Source organism: Erythranthe guttata, chromosome 4 (assembly GCF_056151865.1).
Source record: "Erythranthe guttata isolate IM_541 chromosome 4, IM_541, whole genome shotgun sequence".
NCBI lineage: Eukaryota > Viridiplantae > Streptophyta > Magnoliopsida > Lamiales > Phrymaceae > Erythranthe > Erythranthe guttata.
The window spans coordinates 19,477,186-19,496,070 of NC_142536.1; the positions used below are offsets into that span (position 1 = coordinate 19,477,186).

At 35.1% G+C, this 18,885-nt stretch overlaps 3 protein-coding genes across 4 annotated transcripts; 2 read left to right on the forward strand and 1 right to left on the reverse strand.

The window, feature by feature from the left end:
* Window positions 1–596: 596 nt before the first annotated feature.
* NAT12 (nucleobase-ascorbate transporter 12) lies at window positions 597–5,942 on the reverse strand. Its single transcript, XM_012982519.2, has 10 exons — window positions 5,002–5,942; window positions 4,641–4,738; window positions 4,350–4,520; window positions 3,578–3,678; window positions 2,412–2,547; window positions 2,238–2,288; window positions 1,855–2,142; window positions 1,523–1,757; window positions 1,161–1,447; window positions 597–1,067 (listed from the first exon to the last, which is right to left on the reverse strand). The coding sequence occupies exons 1-10, from the start codon at window positions 5,537–5,539 to the stop codon at window positions 846–848; spliced, it is 2,127 nt and encodes a 708-aa protein (XP_012837973.1). The 5' UTR covers window positions 5,540–5,942; the 3' UTR covers window positions 597–845.
* Window positions 5,943–6,952: 1,010 nt separating this feature from the next.
* On the forward strand, window positions 6,953–9,954 carry LOC105972460 (phosphoglycerate/bisphosphoglycerate mutase family protein). 2 transcript variants are annotated; one of them, XM_088817268.1, is made up of 9 exons: window positions 6,953–7,434; window positions 7,697–7,802; window positions 7,894–8,110; window positions 8,229–8,347; window positions 8,492–8,584; window positions 8,831–8,884; window positions 8,971–9,069; window positions 9,178–9,285; window positions 9,364–9,954. In XM_088817268.1, the coding sequence occupies exons 1-9, from the start codon at window positions 7,019–7,021 to the stop codon at window positions 9,745–9,747; spliced, it is 1,596 nt and encodes a 531-aa protein (XP_088673394.1). In that variant the 5' UTR covers window positions 6,953–7,018; the 3' UTR covers window positions 9,748–9,954. The 2 variants fall into 2 exon arrangements, with proteins under 2 accessions (XP_088673394.1, XP_088673393.1); XM_088817267.1 differs by having other exon boundaries at window positions 6,968–7,434; window positions 8,828–8,884.
* Window positions 9,955–13,705: 3,751 nt separating this feature from the next.
* LOC105972457 (DUF868 family protein (DUF868)) lies at window positions 13,706–15,320 on the forward strand. The gene has a single exon (XM_012997419.2). The coding sequence runs from the start codon at window positions 14,124–14,126 to the stop codon at window positions 15,054–15,056; it is 933 nt and encodes a 310-aa protein (XP_012852873.2). The 5' UTR covers window positions 13,706–14,123; the 3' UTR covers window positions 15,057–15,320.
* Window positions 15,321–18,885: the final 3,565 nt, after the last annotated feature.

Sequence of the window (18,885 nt, forward strand, 5' to 3'; positions counted from 1 at the left end):
GAGAGAGAGAGAGAGAGAGAGAGAGAGAGAGAGAGAGAGAGAGAGAGAGAGAGAGAGAGAGAGAGAGAGAGAGAGAGAGAGATGCCGCCGTTAATTAGCTTACCGATCACGATGGAGGGGTTGATCGTTGTTGGTGCTGGTTGGTGCCTCTGTAGGATTCGCCATGCAACTTGTCCGTTTAAAAAAAAACAAATTAATAGAAAATACTAATTAAATCGAAGAACATAAATCATAATATATATACACACACATGTACATACATACGTATATTTCTTTTGGTATCTTGTGATTAATTTGTCATCAAATCGAATTTATGACTATTATTCAATTGATCTTACAACAGAAAGGAACGGAACTTTATAAAGTTGTGCAAGATATCAATTGTAGACAATAAATTTCGACATGCAGGTAAATCTTATTATATATATTTAATTTTTAATTTGGATGAATCTGTATGATGGAAATATTATTATTTATATATTCAACCTATCTAAGTTGGTCGATAATGGTTTTCAATTTTTAATTAAGTTGATCGGTTGGATTTGATTAGTTTATTTAATGGCCAGTAATCAACCAACTCAACCTACGGAGAACCCTAAAACTCATCTACAAAATGTTATAAGCAAGAGACATCAAAATAGACATACACCATCTTTCAAACAATTTAATATTACAACACATGACTCACTCTACCATTCTCCACCCTCCAACCACCACCACCACCAACGCCGCTGCCGCCATTCTAGTTTCCAAAAAAAAAAAAAAGAAAAAAAAAATAAAAAAAAATCAGCAAATATACACAAACTCATCTCTGCAAGACTGTACTCCCACAAAAAAATTCAACCCTAAAAACCAACCCATTTCACCCATCTGAAAATTTTGCCAACTCTAAACGGCAACTCATAGTCTTTCGACACAGCAGGCTCTCTTCTAGCAGCCTCAGCTTCGGACCAGGTATATACGCCTCGTTCCTGTCTACTCCCAGGCACCGTATTATCCAGGACGACAGCCACTAAGAATGCAATCACCATATTAAGCGAAAGCAGTGTATTCAGAACGTAATTCAGCTGCCACGTCAGATGAAATAACATAATAATCAGAAACAACTAATTTAAATGCTAGCCCATTAAAAGAAAGTCGAGAAGATTCTGTAAAATTACCCCGTCAGATTTTGTCTGAATTGGACCGTGAGAAGCCACGGCGTAGGGCTGGTAATAACTTGGTACGGACATGTTCGAGTTTGGAGAGATGCCATACTGCTGAAAGTAGGCGGGTACTGATAGGGAGAAGAATAAAGACAGGCCCACGATTATAATGTTCCTCGAACTACCTGCCTCGCTGTACCTTAAATTCGATAACCCTAATGCAGTAAGCATTGCCCACATGAAGCACAAGAGAGCTGCAACCATTACTTCGGGTATCGATGCAATAATTCCCCCAACTTTACCTGGGAAATAAAATCTTGAATTTAGAGAAGGGGAAAAAAAATCATATTTGGTGATGATGTTAGAATTGGATATACCTATGAGAGATAGGACAATCATTGCACAAGCACCGAATTCAACTGCTCTTCGACTTCCCATTTTAGTGACTGCAATGGTGTGTACATTTTCGGTCAAAGTTGTTGACCCTGTTCCGGTTCCCCATATAGCAGCTAGAATGCTGGAAAGACCTTCGAGGCCGATTCCTCGACTCAAGACACCTGGTGTTGGAGGTCTCGATGCCACCAACAATGCCGTTGCGTGATATGAACCGACCTAGAGATTTAAGTGGGCCCCGAGGAGGGATCAGTCTTCTGATAATAATTCAAAACCAATAGCGATATAAAACAAGAGAAAGCAAGTGCGGACTCACGGAATCAACTGACGAGATAATAGACACCACACACATTACCAGGGCCATCTTCCAATGAAAGACAGGTGTGCCCCATTGCAACGGGTAAGGAAATCTAAACCATGGTGAAGATCTGAATGCATGAGAAGTATCGACTCGACAATTCTTCATCCTTGAAACATGTCTTCTGCAGTGGTCCGATATTATATTCGCGGCCGGTATATTCGGATCACAGCCTTTGTAGCTGTATACTCCAGATTCAGTGAGAAGGAAGGCTGCAGCCCATGTAATAAACAGACCAAGAGGAACCTAGGTTTTTAGAAAGCAGAAATCGGATTAATGTCTGAGAAATACATTTGTCATAAAAAAAATCAGGATACGTAACGCAAACGACATCAGCTTACCGCATAAATTAGGAAGACTCGGTGACCCAATACAGATACTTTACGGAGGTACTGCAAAAGAAGTAACATGTCAATTAAAGCTGCTGTGTCGGAAATTCACTCTTGCATTATTATAATGTAAAAGAGAGAACAAAAGTTTAATACAGGTAATCAAGAATCAGTTGTCAAACTTACAAGGGAAAAGATAATAACTAATAATATCTGCAGCACACCGATTTCAATACAGGAGCCGACTCGCGGGAAGCCATAGCTGTAGAAAGAAAGCCCGATTGCCGCAATGGTAGGGGACACCACAACTGGATTTATTAACCTGAAAAGGAGTGGGACAAACAAATGAATTATTGGTATGTTTTTATTTATTTCCATTATAAAGAAGATTCTATTTTCCAATAGGTCAGAAACCGAATATTTGGGCATACGAGGAACCGGGAAAGCATTTAATAGACGTCTTACTTATATGAACCAACATCAGATAGATATTACTATCAATACACATCTTATGCAAATCTCAATCAATGTTAATTGACCAAATAAGATCAATTGGATCCTAACAATACTTGCCATATTTTTTTAACTGAACTATTCGTATTTTTGAACTGATAATTTAGGTGTTAATTTTTTTTAATGATGATACAAAATGCATTTAATAGTAGTTGGTTTGCTTGTGTTATCTAAACTCTTTTTCCTCTCATAGGTATCGTACATCTAACGAGAGTCAATGATTATGACTAATCAATGTCAAGCGCATATTGTTAGGATCCTATTTTGTTAATTGGCATTTATTGGGATTTGCACAGGACAGATTTAGGAGGGTTTTCGACGTGACAAAGCTCCGGCACCATAACGCCTGTTAATGACACAAATAGCAATCCACGTGTATACTTAGAACTTAGAGAGAGTCTTTATTTGTCAGTAAATACTAATAATGCACATGTAATCTGAATTAGTGAACACTTTGTTTGCAGATCACGTTGCACGTACTATACAATTGTGAAGCAAGTCAAAACCCTATGTCAATCAGTTGCCCTTTGCTTTTCATTGCAACGATTGTCTATTCCAAAAATTCACTATCTTTATTGAACTATTTTATTCAGTAAAAGCGCACTAAAGCGTATATTTCAACCCGACTCGCAGAATCAAGCTAAAAATTTTGTTGGTTCTAAGTAAATTTTTTTTACCATATATCGAGTCCCAGTTTTGAACAAAAATAATCCTTCTAAGCGAAATTTGAAATCAGATTACTTACCGGACTAGAAGAAATTCCAAGCGAACAAATAAATGGTGGCATGCGAGTTAAGATATAAAATATTGTATAATTATATGATGAAATAAACTCATACCTTAGTAATATTTTCATCAAACCACTGTATCCCAAGAAGGCCTGAAAAGCTGAACCAATTATTATAGCCCCTTGTAGCTCTTTCATTATGTGCTTGAAATTCTGCCATTTGGAAAACGTAAGTAAAAAGCACACAATACCAGATAGTAAAAAAAACAAACAATTATACTTGCAGGACATTTGGCACTAAAAAAATTGCCGCAGTCGCATTTGCAAATTACGGCCTTTCACCAGTCAACGTCTCAGTACTTGATTTTATAGATAAAACAAATGACGCCATAATAATACTTGGTCCGTGATTATACCGAAATGAAACTGGCATAACATATTTCTTTCAGTTTCATCCCCAAGCACACTGCTCGAATGAGAAAATGCAATCTAGCCTATATATAGTTGAGTTCAGTGTCTCACTACTGGATCATGACTTAACATACTTCGGTATGGGATTGATTACCCCTTTGGTAAGAATAAAATTCGGCGCCGTATCACTAGCAGACCAAAAAATATAAGATCTACAAAAAGCTGAGTAAGATTATCTTTATACTCTTCTTTTGTATACAGTATTAACAGAAATGGAAGAAAATGCATTTGGAACCTAGCCGATGCACCCCATTAGATTACCTACTTAGATGAGTTAGGCAAACAGAGCCCATAGATGTATCAAAAGCTCTTAGTTATGCAATTACGATAAAGTATCTCTTTTTCACATAACAGATGAAAAGAAGAATATAAAGAAAAATGCCTGAGAAAACAGCAACCAAACATTTACATACATTTCCGTTAAGCCCCAAAAATTCTGGAGAGTTGATAATTGCAAGTACAGGAGCAAGATAAACAAAGGAAGGACCCTGTATCAAGGGTAATCTTGACCCAAACGATATATGCAAAAGCGTCGTCATTCCCGAAGTGAATAGCACAGTGGAAACGACATTTGCTGTATCTTCCTATAAAAAAAAAAACAGCTACAATTAGTTCAACTTATCTAAAAACATATATATATTCAACACAAGAAGAGAAATATTTTTTTCCGAAATGAAACGTTGAAACGAATTACGAGTGCTCACATAGGTGCCACCCATTGCCGGAACTATCACGAGCGGGATTAGTATCAACGAACCCAAGATAGAAAGAAAATGTTGAAATCCGTAGAGACCGATGGGAACTGAAATATAAAACAAAGATCACTGTTACATAGTCATCAATAATGCTGAAGATATAGAAACAAATGGTATGCATTAAAGCATCAATCTCAAATTCGAATATTCCAACTTTTAAACTCCAGATTGCAACCGTTCCGCCATCATTACATAACCGATAAAAAGTGATTAAAGGGCTCATTATCTTGACTTTTAATAATGCAACAACAGAATCTTAAATATTCCAACACTTAAATAAGTAATTAAACGAAAATGTAAAAAAGCTAACCAAGGCCAGGGCTATCTCTAAGCTCGTATTTCATGTGCGAATTCCTCGAAATAAACCCATCGTCGTCCAGCGACTGCGGCAGCACATCCACCGTGGCAGCTCCGTCATTCCTCGCTCTTCGACTACCCTCCCCAGCCGTGGGCAGCCCGTTCGCCCCCAAATTCTTCCCGCCGTCTGATTCCCTCCGTTTCCTCACAGGCGGCGTAAGCTCCTTATCCTTCTCTTTCGCCCTATCCCTCGCAACTACAGCCTCTCCGTTGGAAGTGGGGCCCTGCCTCGGGGCAACCGGCCCAGCTTCAAGGTCCAGGTTACTATCCGGTTGCTTGGGCTTCGCCTGAGCCTGTTCCTGGACCGGAGGTTGAGCCGGGGGAAGGGGCAAAGTGGTAATTTGACCGGAGTCACTGGCATTAGTCTCGCCGGAGAATTTAGGACGGAAACCAGTGCGCTTAGCCCAGGAGGAAGGCGGCATTGCGGCGGAATCGGGTGCGGGTGGCCATGGTCCGGGTCGGGGCTTCTTGCTAGGGTCGGAGCTCGCCATTTAAGCAGCTGCTACCACAACTAGAAATGCATAGCTACAGAGAAGATTGAGAGTGTAGAACAAGCATAGAACAGAGGAATTAAGAACTCAGAAATCGAATGTGGAAGCAGATCTGAAGTTGGTGTTAGGGTTTTAGAGTTAAAACGATGGATAGAGATTAGAGAGAGAAAGAGGAGAGAGAGAGAGTGTGTGTTTTGGTGGGTGCGGAAAAGAAAGAAAAAAATCTAATAGGCTTTAGTGTGTACTGTGTGGGAGTGAGTGAGAGAGAGAGAGAGAGTAACGAAAGGCTGAGTTAGTATGTGTTTTTGTGTGTGAGAGAGAAAGTGAGAGAGGAATCGGAGTTAAATACGTCCGGCACCCGCGTTTAACTTTTCTGTCTATATATTTATTGTAATTTAAATTTATATTCGTATTTAGTATCGAATCTTTTATTTTACTTCACCAATATATATTTATAATCTTTTTTGCAAATTTACTTGAAGACCCCTGAAATTTGAAGACATGCTTCGGTAAGTATCATTTTGATTTTTAATTATTTTCTTCTTTTGTTGAGAAATTTAAAATTCGTAAATATTATTTTAATTGCGTTGTTTATTAATAGTAAGTGACTGTTGGGAAGTTTTATATGCATGCACGTGGGATTGTTAATTATTATCCTAAATCCTAATCCACAATCTATAATACACGTTACTCATGTTTTATTCAATGGGCCTCCAACACGCTTAATTATGCTAGTTAATAAATGGGCTTACTGTAGTAAATTAGTAATTTAAAGAAAAACATATATATATATAAAAAAAATCCATAGTGATCCAAAGTTGGCCAATTATATAATAAAACGATATCAGTATAAGTCAATTTTTTAGAGGTGAAAAATAATTTCAATTCCGTACAAAAAATATTCGGAAAAAATGAAAATCAAAATTTTGGAAATTGAAATTAACATATATGTTCAAGAATCAGAAAATTGCGGATCAGGCGGAAATTAAATATTTTATTTTGTTTTCATATATAATATAAAATATATAATAATTTTAATATAATAAATGTATTTTTTTAACCAAATTCGAACGTTCAAAAATATTTTTGAGAATTAGAATCAAATAAAAATTAAAATCTAATATATATTACAATTTCGATCAAAAAATTTAGAAATTGGAATTTTCAAAATTCAGAGTAGAAAATAGTATAATAAAAATCCGATTTTTTGGACCATGACTGAAGTAAATAAAAAATTTCGTTCCGATTTTCACCTCGAGAAGCAATCATTTTTCTTTATGATTCTAAACGTGAACTAGCCCAATACTTATTTGGATCAGGCCCACCTTGAGAATTGCAGCTTATCCGTATACTGTGGACCCCATCCAGGATTAACTGAACGTTAAACCACATAAAATAAATTAAAATAAAAAAATGTAATTTTAGCGCCAAAAATAAAGAGAAAAATCTCAGCCAATAAGAAAACAATTTCTCAGCAGCATGTTGTCCACAGCCCTAACAGTCCACCTCTTTCCCCTCCACAGAACCACCGAATTCTCCTACCACCACCACCACCGGAGCAACCGCTACCGGTGGCCACAAGGCAAGCCTCTGAGGATTAATGTGCCGAAATTCTCTTCGAGCCTGAAAGAAGAAATCGAGAAACCTCCGCCGGTGCCATCGGAGGGTTCCGATGAGGGGAATGAGGTGTTGACGAGCTGGGAGAGCATAGGTCTGCCGCCGGTGACGGCGGCGAAGAGGGTGGTTCTAGTGAGGCACGGTCAGAGCACGTGGAATGCGGAGGGACGGATCCAAGGCAGCTCCAATTTCTCGGTGCTCACTCAGAAAGGGGAATCTCAGGCCGAGATCTCGCGTCAAATGCTTCTGGAAGATTCCTTCGATATCTGCTTCTCCAGGTCTGTTTACACTCAGTTTATTTAATTGATTTTTTGTTTAGTTTTCCGAAGAGACGATGCAGAAATTATTGAACTTAATTGTGGCAATTAGGGTTTATTTAGTTTGAAATCATAATGGATATGGAAATTTTGCTTTAATCGATGGTAAAACAAAAATTGAAATCAATTTAGCTGAATTTTTTATTTTCAATTTGAAGTACACAAATGTTTAATTTATGTGTGTTCATAAACGTTGTTTGTCCTGTTCTTGCAAATGTTGCAGCCCGTTGAATAGATCGAAGAGAACTGCAGAGGTTATATGGGGTTCTCGTGCAGAGGAGATCGTAACAGATTACAACTTGAGAGAAATTGATCTCTACTCATTCCAAGTTAGTATCGAATTATTGGTTTAAATTTCGCAAACCGGATTTTATTAACATGTGTATGTAAAATCCACTTTATTGCTCTTTAATTATATAGGGTCTTCTCAAGAACGAAGGAAAGGCCAAATACGGTGAGGCTTATCTTCAATGGCAAATGGATGCACCAAATTTCAATATAGACGGTCATTATCCAGTTAGGGAATTGTGGTCGAGAGCTAGAAGTTGCTGGAAGAAAATCCTTACACACGAAAGCAGATCGATTCTTGTGGTTGCTCATAATGCCGTCAATCAGGCTCTTATTGCCACAGCTATCGGTATTGTGTGTGTGTGTGTGTATTAATTATTGCTTCGATTCTTGAAATTGAATGTTGATGTTTATTATCATTTCAACAAAATTGATTCGAATCTATTTTTTTGGTCTGTCACGTGTAGGATTGGGCACTGAGTATTTTAGGGTTCTACTTCAGAGCAATTGTGGTGTTAGTGTTTTGGATTTCATCCCAAAATCTGAAGGCGGGTCTCCAGAAATATGCGTTAATCGTCTTAACCAGGTATGCAGTCTACTTATGCACGACCGTGCTAAAAAGATTTATTGAAAAAAAAAACACAGCAGAAAGAAGCATATTTTCATATGTTCTACGTTTTTGTAGGTTATTTGAAGTTCTTGGTGTGATATTTAAAATGTAATAATGCAGACACCAAGTTCGCCTATATCTGCTGGCGGAGGAAGGAAAACTAGTACGAGGATTATACTCGTCTGTCATGGATTCCCTCAGAATAACTTAGAGGTATGAAAACACTACTATAATATAATATCCGAAAATTATAGTAGGCAATGTTTGTTGTAAGTGGTGTAGTCTATAAAATTTTCAGTGATTGGGATAGGAGTGCTATTGCTAACTATTTTCGATGAGAATATTGAGGCAAATAAGTTTGAATTGATTTCTTGAAAATATGCCATTATTTTGTCTTTTTCTTGTTATTTCTCTTCTACCATTGCTCGATTTTTAAGTGGCACGCCAATTTCTTAGCAGGGCAGCAATCCTTTCTCTGTGGATATCCCAATGAACATGCTTGGAACGATTCAGGTAAAAAAACACTTTTCTAAATGGTGCTATCTTCGAATAGTTTTAGTGTTATTTATTTTTTTAATTTTTTTTTAATATAAATATAGGCACAGAAAATTGCCGAGCTACTTCTTGATGCAAAGGTGAGCATTGTAGTCAGCAGCAGTGCAGTAGCATCGGTTGAGACAGCAAATGCAATCTCCAGAGTAAGTATATACTTTTGTTCGTAAAAAACAGTTATATTCACTTAGCTTAGCAATCTTTGTATATCAAATGTGAGGTTTACTATGAATAATGAAATAGCTCGTGTTTAGGTTCAAGAAGCTGCTGATTGCTTGGGCGCTGATTGTGTGCCACGCTATGTGGACGCAAAGCAAGTAGCGGATTTCGATGTCGAGAATATCCTTCACAAAACAAAGAAAGTAAGACAAAATGTCATGAGATAAATGGAAACACGAACTTGTCATAACCCTGTTGATTTTCTACGTTTTATTACACAGGATTTGACGAGTTTTCAACCTCTTCAATCGAGTTGGTTAAAGGGATTCGAGGAAGAGGTAAAAAAAGAATTATGGCAAAAATCAGGGGTCGCGTGGCAATTATTATTGGAAGAACTTTCGAAGGGATCGTCGAATCCCGAAAATGTTGTTGTTGCAGTTGGCCATCCAGCTCTTCACATTGCAATGATGGGGCATTGCTTGAACCTGAGCGATGAATGGCTGGGATTGTTTCATCTTGATGCTGGCAGCATCAGTGTCGTTGATTTTCCTGATGGGCCCACCGGAGGAGGAGTGATCCAGTGCATCAACTACACGGCCCATTTGGGTAGGTGGTCGGTACCGATTACGAAAATTAAAGGAAAATATGAGAACATAGTTACATAAGGTATATCTCTCATTTTTCAGAGCTCGTTTCATATAAATATATATATATACACACACAAACACAAAATTATGTACACATAAACACACACTCAGCACGCATAAACACATACATATGAAAACATTCAAAAACTCACGTACACATATAAACACACACATAAAGACACACAAACACATTCCATATATACACGTACACTCACACACACTAGGGTATGAAGAAAAGGACAAGATAATGGGTTTATACTGAGCTGCACCGGGTGAAATTACACCGAGTAGATATTAACCATTCATGTATAACACACAACACGCACACACCCGTATTGGTGTGTGTAGATCAACGGTAAAAATACACCAGGTGTAACTTTCAACAGGTGCAACATAGAATAACCAAGATAACGTGACGGACTCACAACAGATTAAGTAACAATTTTAAATTTGTGATAGAAGGATTCTTAGACAGTTTCTCTTTTATTTATTTGTCGACATCCAGACTCCTTCAATCAAAAAATATGATTACTGTGAGGATTAGGGCCACATATTATTTTAATTGCTTGCTTCTCAAACTACACATTTCACCTAATAACTAATAAGTGCTTACGATATATATTGTCGTAAGCAAAATCTTAACCATATCACAAATTAATATGAAAATTAAATGTCAAATGTTTGTCACTTAACGTGACGATACACATTAGCGGAGTCAGAACTTTAAGTACGAATGAGCTGAATGCATTAATTTTTTTAGGGGGCTGTTAATACTATTGTACATAATCAAATTATATTTATATAGAGATTCGAGAAATGTTGGGAGGGGTCTAGCCCCCCGCCCGTATACTGGCTCCGTCACTGACGATAATAAAAAAAGAATAATAATTTGAGAATGGCAAGTGGACTAACATGGGAAGGAATGAAGATATTCATAAACTAGGGTTCTTGAGATGACCACGAGAAAATGACTTGGGCCTGCAGTTAAGGGTACAAGGGAATTTCACAAGTTGTTTTTATCTTAATTAATTAATGTTTTAGCAGAAAATAAATATATATAAAAAAAGTAAATTATTAAAATATTAAGATAACAACGACAAAAGAAATTTAATGTGGACAAATTCCAAGAAGCAACGAGGCTATCATAAACCCTATACTTCTTCACTAATATAAAATATAATAATCCCTTTTGACCTCAAACAAGATTTGTTTATGGTTCATAATCCCAGTTTAACCCATTTTTAATTATGGATTAGGGGCCGCAATAAGTTACATTGCACATGTTCTCTATAGTAGATGAGATGTCTTCTCATTTTGTATTAATCCATTTAATTATTAATTAATTCCAAAACTAGGGACATCGAAAAGTAGTTAATTAGGTTTTGTTTTTTGGGGTCGAGTGGTTGATGGAGATTCTGTGGGCTAAACCGTTGTAATGTGAATTGATTAAGAGCCCGTTTGATTAAATTTATTATAAAAAACTGATAATCTCTATACGTTTGATAAGCTGTTATAGGAGCTAATAAGTTGTTAAGTCGTGTTTGTAAACTCTTTTGTCATTGTCTAGCTAGTATAGTCACCGGGTCTTATGTTTCGTGTCCTACCACCAAGTTGCATTTCGTATGCTTATAGATTTCTTTGCTCATTAATTAGAATTGATTAATCATAATTAGAGCATAATATTTTATATGTCTATATTAAATTAAGGCCGGTGGGCAAACATTAAGCTATCTTTTAAGTGTGGTGGCATTGTTTAAGAACGTATTATGTAAGTTTATACTAAGTTATAAGTTATAACCTCAAGTGCACATTTTTCAACTAATTGAATCATTTTACAAGTTAATCAAATATTGATATTTAATTATGACGATATAATCTATACAAAAATTTCACAACGACGACTCAATTACTTGGTCAATGCAGCCAAAAAGGGGAAGATTTTTCAGTCTCGACGTGATCATGCTCTTATTATTATTTTTCTTATAATGAATGAATCTGCAGATAACAATATACATGCACTAGGTAAACCTACATATTCGTGTAATAGCTTGCAAATCATACGAAAGACGTAAATCACACTAGGCTATGTGTGACAAGCTCGTATAAAGCACTTTTTTCAAGTTCAAAATATGCTTTTGAAAGACACAAATATATACATTCATTGAATCTTGTTCCAAGTTGTATAATTAGGCCAAAAATTAAAGAAATGACATGCAAAACTAGCCAAAGATTGAATAAAACAGTGATGAACAACAATATATGAACAATCAAAGCATCCAAACAAAAAACCACACACACACACATTTATGGTTAAATGAATTACAATCTACTTGTTGGACATTAAATGGGGAACATGGGTTGGGGGGCCGCTGCCCACCTGCGGTCCATTGCTCCACACCCTAAATAAATTACATAATATTGCAACCAAAACAAAAGCAATAATTCTTTTACATATATAAAGAATTTTTTGTGTTATAAGATTCAATTCCTCCATCCCTACATACATACATCCTCCTAATTTAAAAACAACTCCATCATAATAATCCTAATTACACTAACAGCCCTTCAAACTGAAGGTGCTGATAGACGACCAACTTGAGGTTGTCAACCAAATTATAGTCACATCTTTTCGGATGAGGCGTGTAGCGTCGGGGACTTTCAGCACTTGAATGCATGCATGCAAAATTTACCAGAATTCCGATGATCGTCTAGTTTCCATTAGTTGAATATATCAGCTAACGACGATCTTGATGGTACTTTGATCAGAATGTCGATTGTAACGTCGTGCACATCGGCAAATGTAGGACAACATTGATTTAATAAATCAACAAAATCATTGTCTATTTATGGACCAACTATCTTTATCTCAATAAATCAATTAAATATGATAATCAAGAAATCATTGTCTATAATGCAATAATTTGTGGCAAATAGAGTATTATTAGTAAAGAAACAACATATTCAATATAGGTACAATTAGTATATATTAGACTATTGTATGATAATCATGGCCTCCTCATGGTAATTTTTCCATAAGTATATATGTCTTTTATTTTTTTACTCTATTGGAGGATAGGTCAAATCATTTTTGTGACGTGAAAGGCCAAAATTAAATATAAGTTTCATTAGTCAATTATAATTTAATGCTCTTTTTCTTCCCAACTGCAACCATACCACAATTTTATTACAGTACATCTTAATCTTACCCCATTAAATCAATAATCTTGTAATAAAACAAATAATAAAAGTTTGGGATTTGTTACTCTTAATGTGGAATTTTAATGGCTTTTCTTAATAAAGAAAATAAAGAGAGGGGCATGTAAGAAAATTAATTAATCTATCTTAAAGAGAAAAAAGGAGGGAGTTATTTGTTTCACATTATTCCTCTGCTTTCAATCATAAGTGTGTGTGGGGGGCAGAAGTTGGTGGGTCATCAGTTTGGTTTTAATTTGTGGGGGCCAAATTAAACACTAACCATCATAAAATAATTAATTCATTTTTTGAGCTTTTCTTTTTAATTTCAATATATACTATTTACATAGTAAGTATTTTTTTTTTTTTTTTGTTTAATATGTTATTCTACTGATCAATTTTCTGCAAAATGTATATACATATATACAAGCACCATATTAAACTAGTCGAATGACCTATTAACTTAATTATTGATAGATGAGTTGATCGCTGATTTAATCGGTATATCTTGCAAGTGAATCGAACGCATGAAATTCATTGAGTTGACTATAATAGATTCGAGATACTTCTTAATTCTTAGTTCTTACCATGTTTGATGATTAAAATTACTTAACTAAATAGGGTTAAATTAGTAAGAGAATAAAACTTCATGGTCCGCATAATGTAGCGTCAAACCATTAATTAATTTATTTAGACACTTAAAACCACTATTATTAATTAATTATTAATTATTAATGATATTTCCAATTTTAAATATTACAATATCTCAGTATCAGATGATCTGTCCAGAAAATAAAGAAATAAACCTTTGAAACTTTCTGTTATTTCCCCCCTCTCTCTCTCTCTCTCTCTCTCTCTAGAGATGCAAAATTTTAAGGAAGAGAGAGAAAGAGACACGGAGGAATCATATTTATTACATACATGGGCCTGTCAGGAAATTAATATTTAAATAAATAAAAAATATTAATAATAAATAAAACTGGATTTCCATTACATTTCCTCTCCCATCTCCCCCTCTCTCTCTCAGTTTCTTTCTCTCTCTAGATTTTAGCTATTCTCTCTTAATTCCTTCGTTTCAAATTCACTTTCTCCCATTTCTTCTCTGCAACTACTAATCTCTCTCTCTCTCTCTCTCTTCTCTCTCTCTCACACACACAAACACACACACACACAAAAACACAGAGAGAGAGAGAGAGAGACAAATGAGAGACTTTGCGTCGTGTTTCAGTGAATACGCAGTGCAGGTATCCGACACGTCATGTTCGAGCTACTCGAGCAACTCCTGCATTTCACCGAATTCGATCCCATCCGTTCAAAATTCCGTCACGTGTCTCTACAGAGCCGCCCTCTCCTCCAAGAGGCACGTGCTCATCACGCTCACATGGTGTAAGAACTCCCTCTCCCAGGGCCTCAACATCACCTTCTCCGGCGACGACCCCACCGCCACCACCACCGCCGCCGCCGCCACATTCAAGCTCAACACGAACTCCAGACTCTTCCGAAAATTAAAGGGCAGCAAATCAATCGAGTTCCACAACACAAACATCGAAATCTTCTGGGATCTGTACGCGGCCCGCTACGAATCAGGGCCCGAGCCCGTCGAAGGATACTACATCCTCATCACCTTCGATTCGGATCTCGTGTTCTCACTCGGCGACACGGCCCACGAAGCCCACCCGAAGAAGCTCAGACCCAACCCGACCCGAACCGCGAAATCATCCCTCATCTCCAGACAGGAGCACTTCTCCGGGAACACGCTGTACTCGACCCGGACCCGGTTCTGCGAAAACGGGTCGGCCCACGACATCGTGATCCACTGCAGCGGGGAGAACGAAGGGCTGAAGTACCCGATCCTGTCGGTGAGTATCGACAAGAAGACGGTGATACGTGTGAAGAGGCTGCAATGGAATTTCAGAGGGAATCAGACGATATTCTTGGATGGGTTGCTTGTGGATTTAATGTGGGATGTGTTTGACTGGTTTTATAATCCCGGCGGTGCGCCGGGAAATGCGGTGTTTATGTTCAGGACAAGGAGCGGATTGGATAGCAGGTTGTGGCTGGAGGAGAAGATGGTGCAGAAGGATCTTGATAAAGTTGATTTCTCTTTCATCGTCTACGCTTGTAAGAATTTATGATCTTTTTAATTGTCTTTTTTTTTTTTTTTTTTTTTTTTTTTTGTTAATGTTTCATTACTCGTGAAAAAAAAAGGGTTCATTAATTATTTAATTAGGAGGGTTTTAGAATTCATATTGGAATTAATAATGGATGATTTGAAGAATTGTAAACTGATTTTTTTTTTTTTTTTTTTTTTTTTTTTTTGAAGTTGTAATTTGTGAAATTGTGTTTGAAGGTTTGAAATTATATGGAAAAAAAAAAAAACCCAGTGATTTTCATCTTCATTTGTGTTTTTTTTTTTTTTTTTTTCATTACTCGTGAAGAAAAAAAAGGGTTGGATTAATTAATTATTTAATTAATTAGGAGGGTTTTAAAATTTAAAATTCATATTGGAATTAATAATGGATTATTTGAAGAAGTGTAAACTTTTTTTTTTTTTTTGAAGTTGTAATTTGTGAAATTGTGATTAAAGGTTGAAATTATATGGGAAAAAGAAAAAAAAAACAGTGAATTTGATCTTTATTTGTTTTTTTTTTTTTAATAATTTAAATGTTTAAATTTAATTAATTTAATGAAATATAATCATTTGGAATGTTGAAAGAATTGCAAGTGAAGATTCGAATTGCAGTTTTGTGCTTTTTTGATGATGATTCTTTTGTTCACATATTTCAAGAAAAGTTTTGATGTAAAACCTGGAAAAGGTCAATCTATGCAAGAGAATATAATCTCTAAACAGTATTTTTTGTTTTTAAATTAGGGTAAATTATTGGTTGCCCCTTAGGTTAGGTTAAATTACAAAAATAATCCTTTTTGTTTGGGTAATTACAACCACCACCCATCAACTATGGGTTTTCTTACACATTCACCCTTATGACGTCAAATTCAATAGAATCTTCTAGATTTTATAGAATGTTCTTTAGTTTGCAATCGTTTTGTGCTAAAATGCAGTTTCTGATGCACCACAATTTGATATTTACAAGCCAAGAGACACATCTTATGATCATCTTGTTTCGAAATGTTGAACCTGAATGGGGTAATAAAGCAATGGGGGTAAAAGAAGTGAATATTCCATATAATCTAGAAGAATTCCACTAAATTTGACATTGCAAGGGTGCAAGCATAAGAAGATTCATCATTGAGAGGTTGATTGTAATTACCCAAACACGAGGGTTTTTTTGTAATTTGACATTACCTTAGGGAGGTGGCTGTAATTTACACTTTAAATTATTCTTACAAATATTACATGACACGCACTAAAATGTACATGTCCAAAACTTTATTTAACTTAATAAATGTCACATAAATAATGAAAAGTAAATTGATCACAAGGAAGAGGTGAGTCACATAATATATATGTTTGAAAACAAGAATATCATCTTATCAGTGTTAATATTCCTATCTGCATTATCTTTGGACCACTTTTTTCATGGGGCCCTTAAATATTTTCTTTTGTTTTTTAACTGAATAAAGAGCTTTTGTGGGGGCTATATTGCAAAGTAACTGGTGGTTTAATTTTCAGTGCTTTTAAAAAAAATATTTTTAATATTTAATTTCAATTTGATTAATATTAGGGTATAATTTGACAAAATAAATTTATTTTTCAAATTGCTTCTTTATTAATTGGATCTGTACGTTCTTGAATTTTGTGTCTGTGGGTGATAAATGAATTATTCTAAGTGATGTTGAAGGTTTTATCTATCCTACACCCGGTGAAGGTTACACCGGGTGATTTTTTACCGTTGATCTACACATACCAATGTGGGTGTGTGTGTGTTTGTGTGTATATGAATGGTAAAGATCTACCCGGTGTATTTCACCCGGTGTAGGATCTCAAAAGCCGATGTTGAACATGGAAAAAATTCCATTTGCTGCAATTTGTCATAACTGAATAAAAATAGGATCTTGTGCCAATTTATATAGCAGGGTCTTCTTCTTCTTCTTCTTCCCATGTTACAAATTAAATTACAATAATTTTTTTTTAATGTTATAAAAGTGTTACTTTATGGGCAAGAATTAAAGACGCTTTATGAACACAAATTAATTAATGCTAATTGAACTCACTAACATTAATGTTTGTGTTGGAGCCTTTTTGGCAAGTAGGATTTATTAAAAAAAGAATATTCAAAAAATCAATAATTCGCGGTTTTCGTTATAATGTATCGTAGTTGTGGTGGTAAACGGTACTTCCTCGATTTCCTTTTTAAGTATCTATTTAGCCAATTTTATTTTTCATGTATTAAATGTCACTTTTTATAGAATTAAATGTAGGACAAATTTTGTTCTTCAATTTTACGAAACTTAAACGACACATAAAAAGAAACAAATGGAGCAATAAATAACTACAAATTTATTTTTATATTTTCGTAGGTGTGTTTTGATATTTTAAAATTCAGATATACATTATTTCGTGAATATTTTTCTATCGAAATCAAAATATGCCTATTTAGATTCCAATTTTTCGATCCATTGTCACAAACACGACATAAATAGTTGCAATAATTTTTATTTTATATTTGAAACAAATAGTTGCAATAATTTAGTGCAAGTAATTTGGGGTAAAATATTTCATTTGACTTTGAACGTGTGAGATAGGTCGTATTTGGACACATCACTAGGTGTGTGCCATCCTATCTACTCCCCCTTAAATCCATATTTATTTTTGATTTATTTCCTTACCTATATTTAAAGGACCACATATTTATCATTTGTCAATTGGTTGCAATTTCAAAATACTATTTTCTTTTTCAAATTTTTTTTTTCAATTTTTTTTTTTTGAATTGGAACTGAAAATATATGTTTAAATTTGGAATTTTCGTTCAGATTTAATTTTGCCAAAAATTCGAAATAATCGAAAATTATCTCCCCCTTTCTGAATGTGAAATTAAAAGTAAAAAAGAAATATTGGAAATAAATAGAAAATGGAATAGAATCCGATTTGAGTATCTCGATTTTGGAATTATTTTATTCCGTGTTTGATATGGGCCGGTGATGTTCTAGTAGCCCATGACCCATTTCACTTGCAATCTGCCAATTTGGTATTTGGGCTAATTCGGAAACTATTACCCGACCCGTTTCTCTTTGGTTTGTTTATTTGTATACTTTCTCTAAAATGAGTTTATTAGCCCAAATCTTTCTATCGGGCTACACAATATTTTTCTATATTTTAAAAAAAATGTACACGAAAAGGTAAGAAAATTCAAAAGAGAATTCCATAAAATACAATAAATAAAACCACATGTACGAACAACAAATTGAAACATAAAGTTTCTGATGCAAGAGAGAGTTTCTGATAGAAATTAATATTTTTTCTAAGGTTTTAATTTACTTGACTATTAGATATCAATATTTTTCATATAAAACATAACATAAAGTTATATTACCGAATTACAAAATATATCATAAAATTAGATTATACATTTCGAAAAACAATCGAAATATTCGAAACTAAAATCGGAATATCCAATAATTTTATATACAATGTCGATTCCATTCCAGATAAATTCAGAAACATCGAAAAAATGGAACTTCAAAAATAAAATAAAATTAATACGATTCCAAATTCGAATATTTTCAAATCAAAATTAGGAGAATTCGAAAATCTCATTCCAGTTTTCATGGCTACATTAAGAAAGCGGCTACTTAAAAAATCAAAGAACAAGAGATGCCCCACGAAAGTCAAAACTCTTTTTCGTGTTTTCAGTTTTCTTGAAACAAAGTCACAATCTGAACCCCGCATTATTTTCACGTGCTTTATTACATCAATTTTTGTTCGGTTGTTCCCCCACGTGCTTTAAAATCCCCTGTCGTCCAATCCTAACAAGCCAACACCACGTGTTTCCGTCTTCTTCA

Bases quoted from the DNA above. Each gene is read 5' to 3' on its own strand.
- LOC105972457 (XM_012997419.2), top strand. From the start codon at position 14,124: ATGAGAGACTTTGCGTCGTGTTTCAGTGAATACGCAGTGCAGGTATCC.
- LOC105972460 (XM_088817267.1), top strand. From the start codon at position 7,019: ATGTTGTCCACAGCCCTAACAGTCCACCTCTTTCCCCTCCACAGAACC. The intron at 7,803-7,893 runs GTTAGTATCGAA...TTAATTATATAG, and splicing joins TTGATCTCTACTCATTCCAA to GGTCTTCTCAAGAACGAAGG. The intron at 8,585-8,827 runs GTATGAAAACAC...CCAATTTCTTAG, and splicing joins TCCCTCAGAATAACTTAGAG to CAGGGCAGCAATCCTTTCTC.
- NAT12 (XM_012982519.2), bottom strand. From the start codon at position 5,539: ATGGCGAGCTCCGACCCTAGCAAGAAGCCCCGACCCGGACCATGGCCA. The intron at 4,521-4,640 runs GTGAGCACTCGT...TTTTTTTTATAG, and splicing joins CGGCAATGGGTGGCACCTAT to GAAGATACAGCAAATGTCGT. The intron at 1,448-1,522 runs GTATATCCAATT...TTTATTTCCCAG, and splicing joins GATTGTCCTATCTCTCATAG to GTAAAGTTGGGGGAATTATT.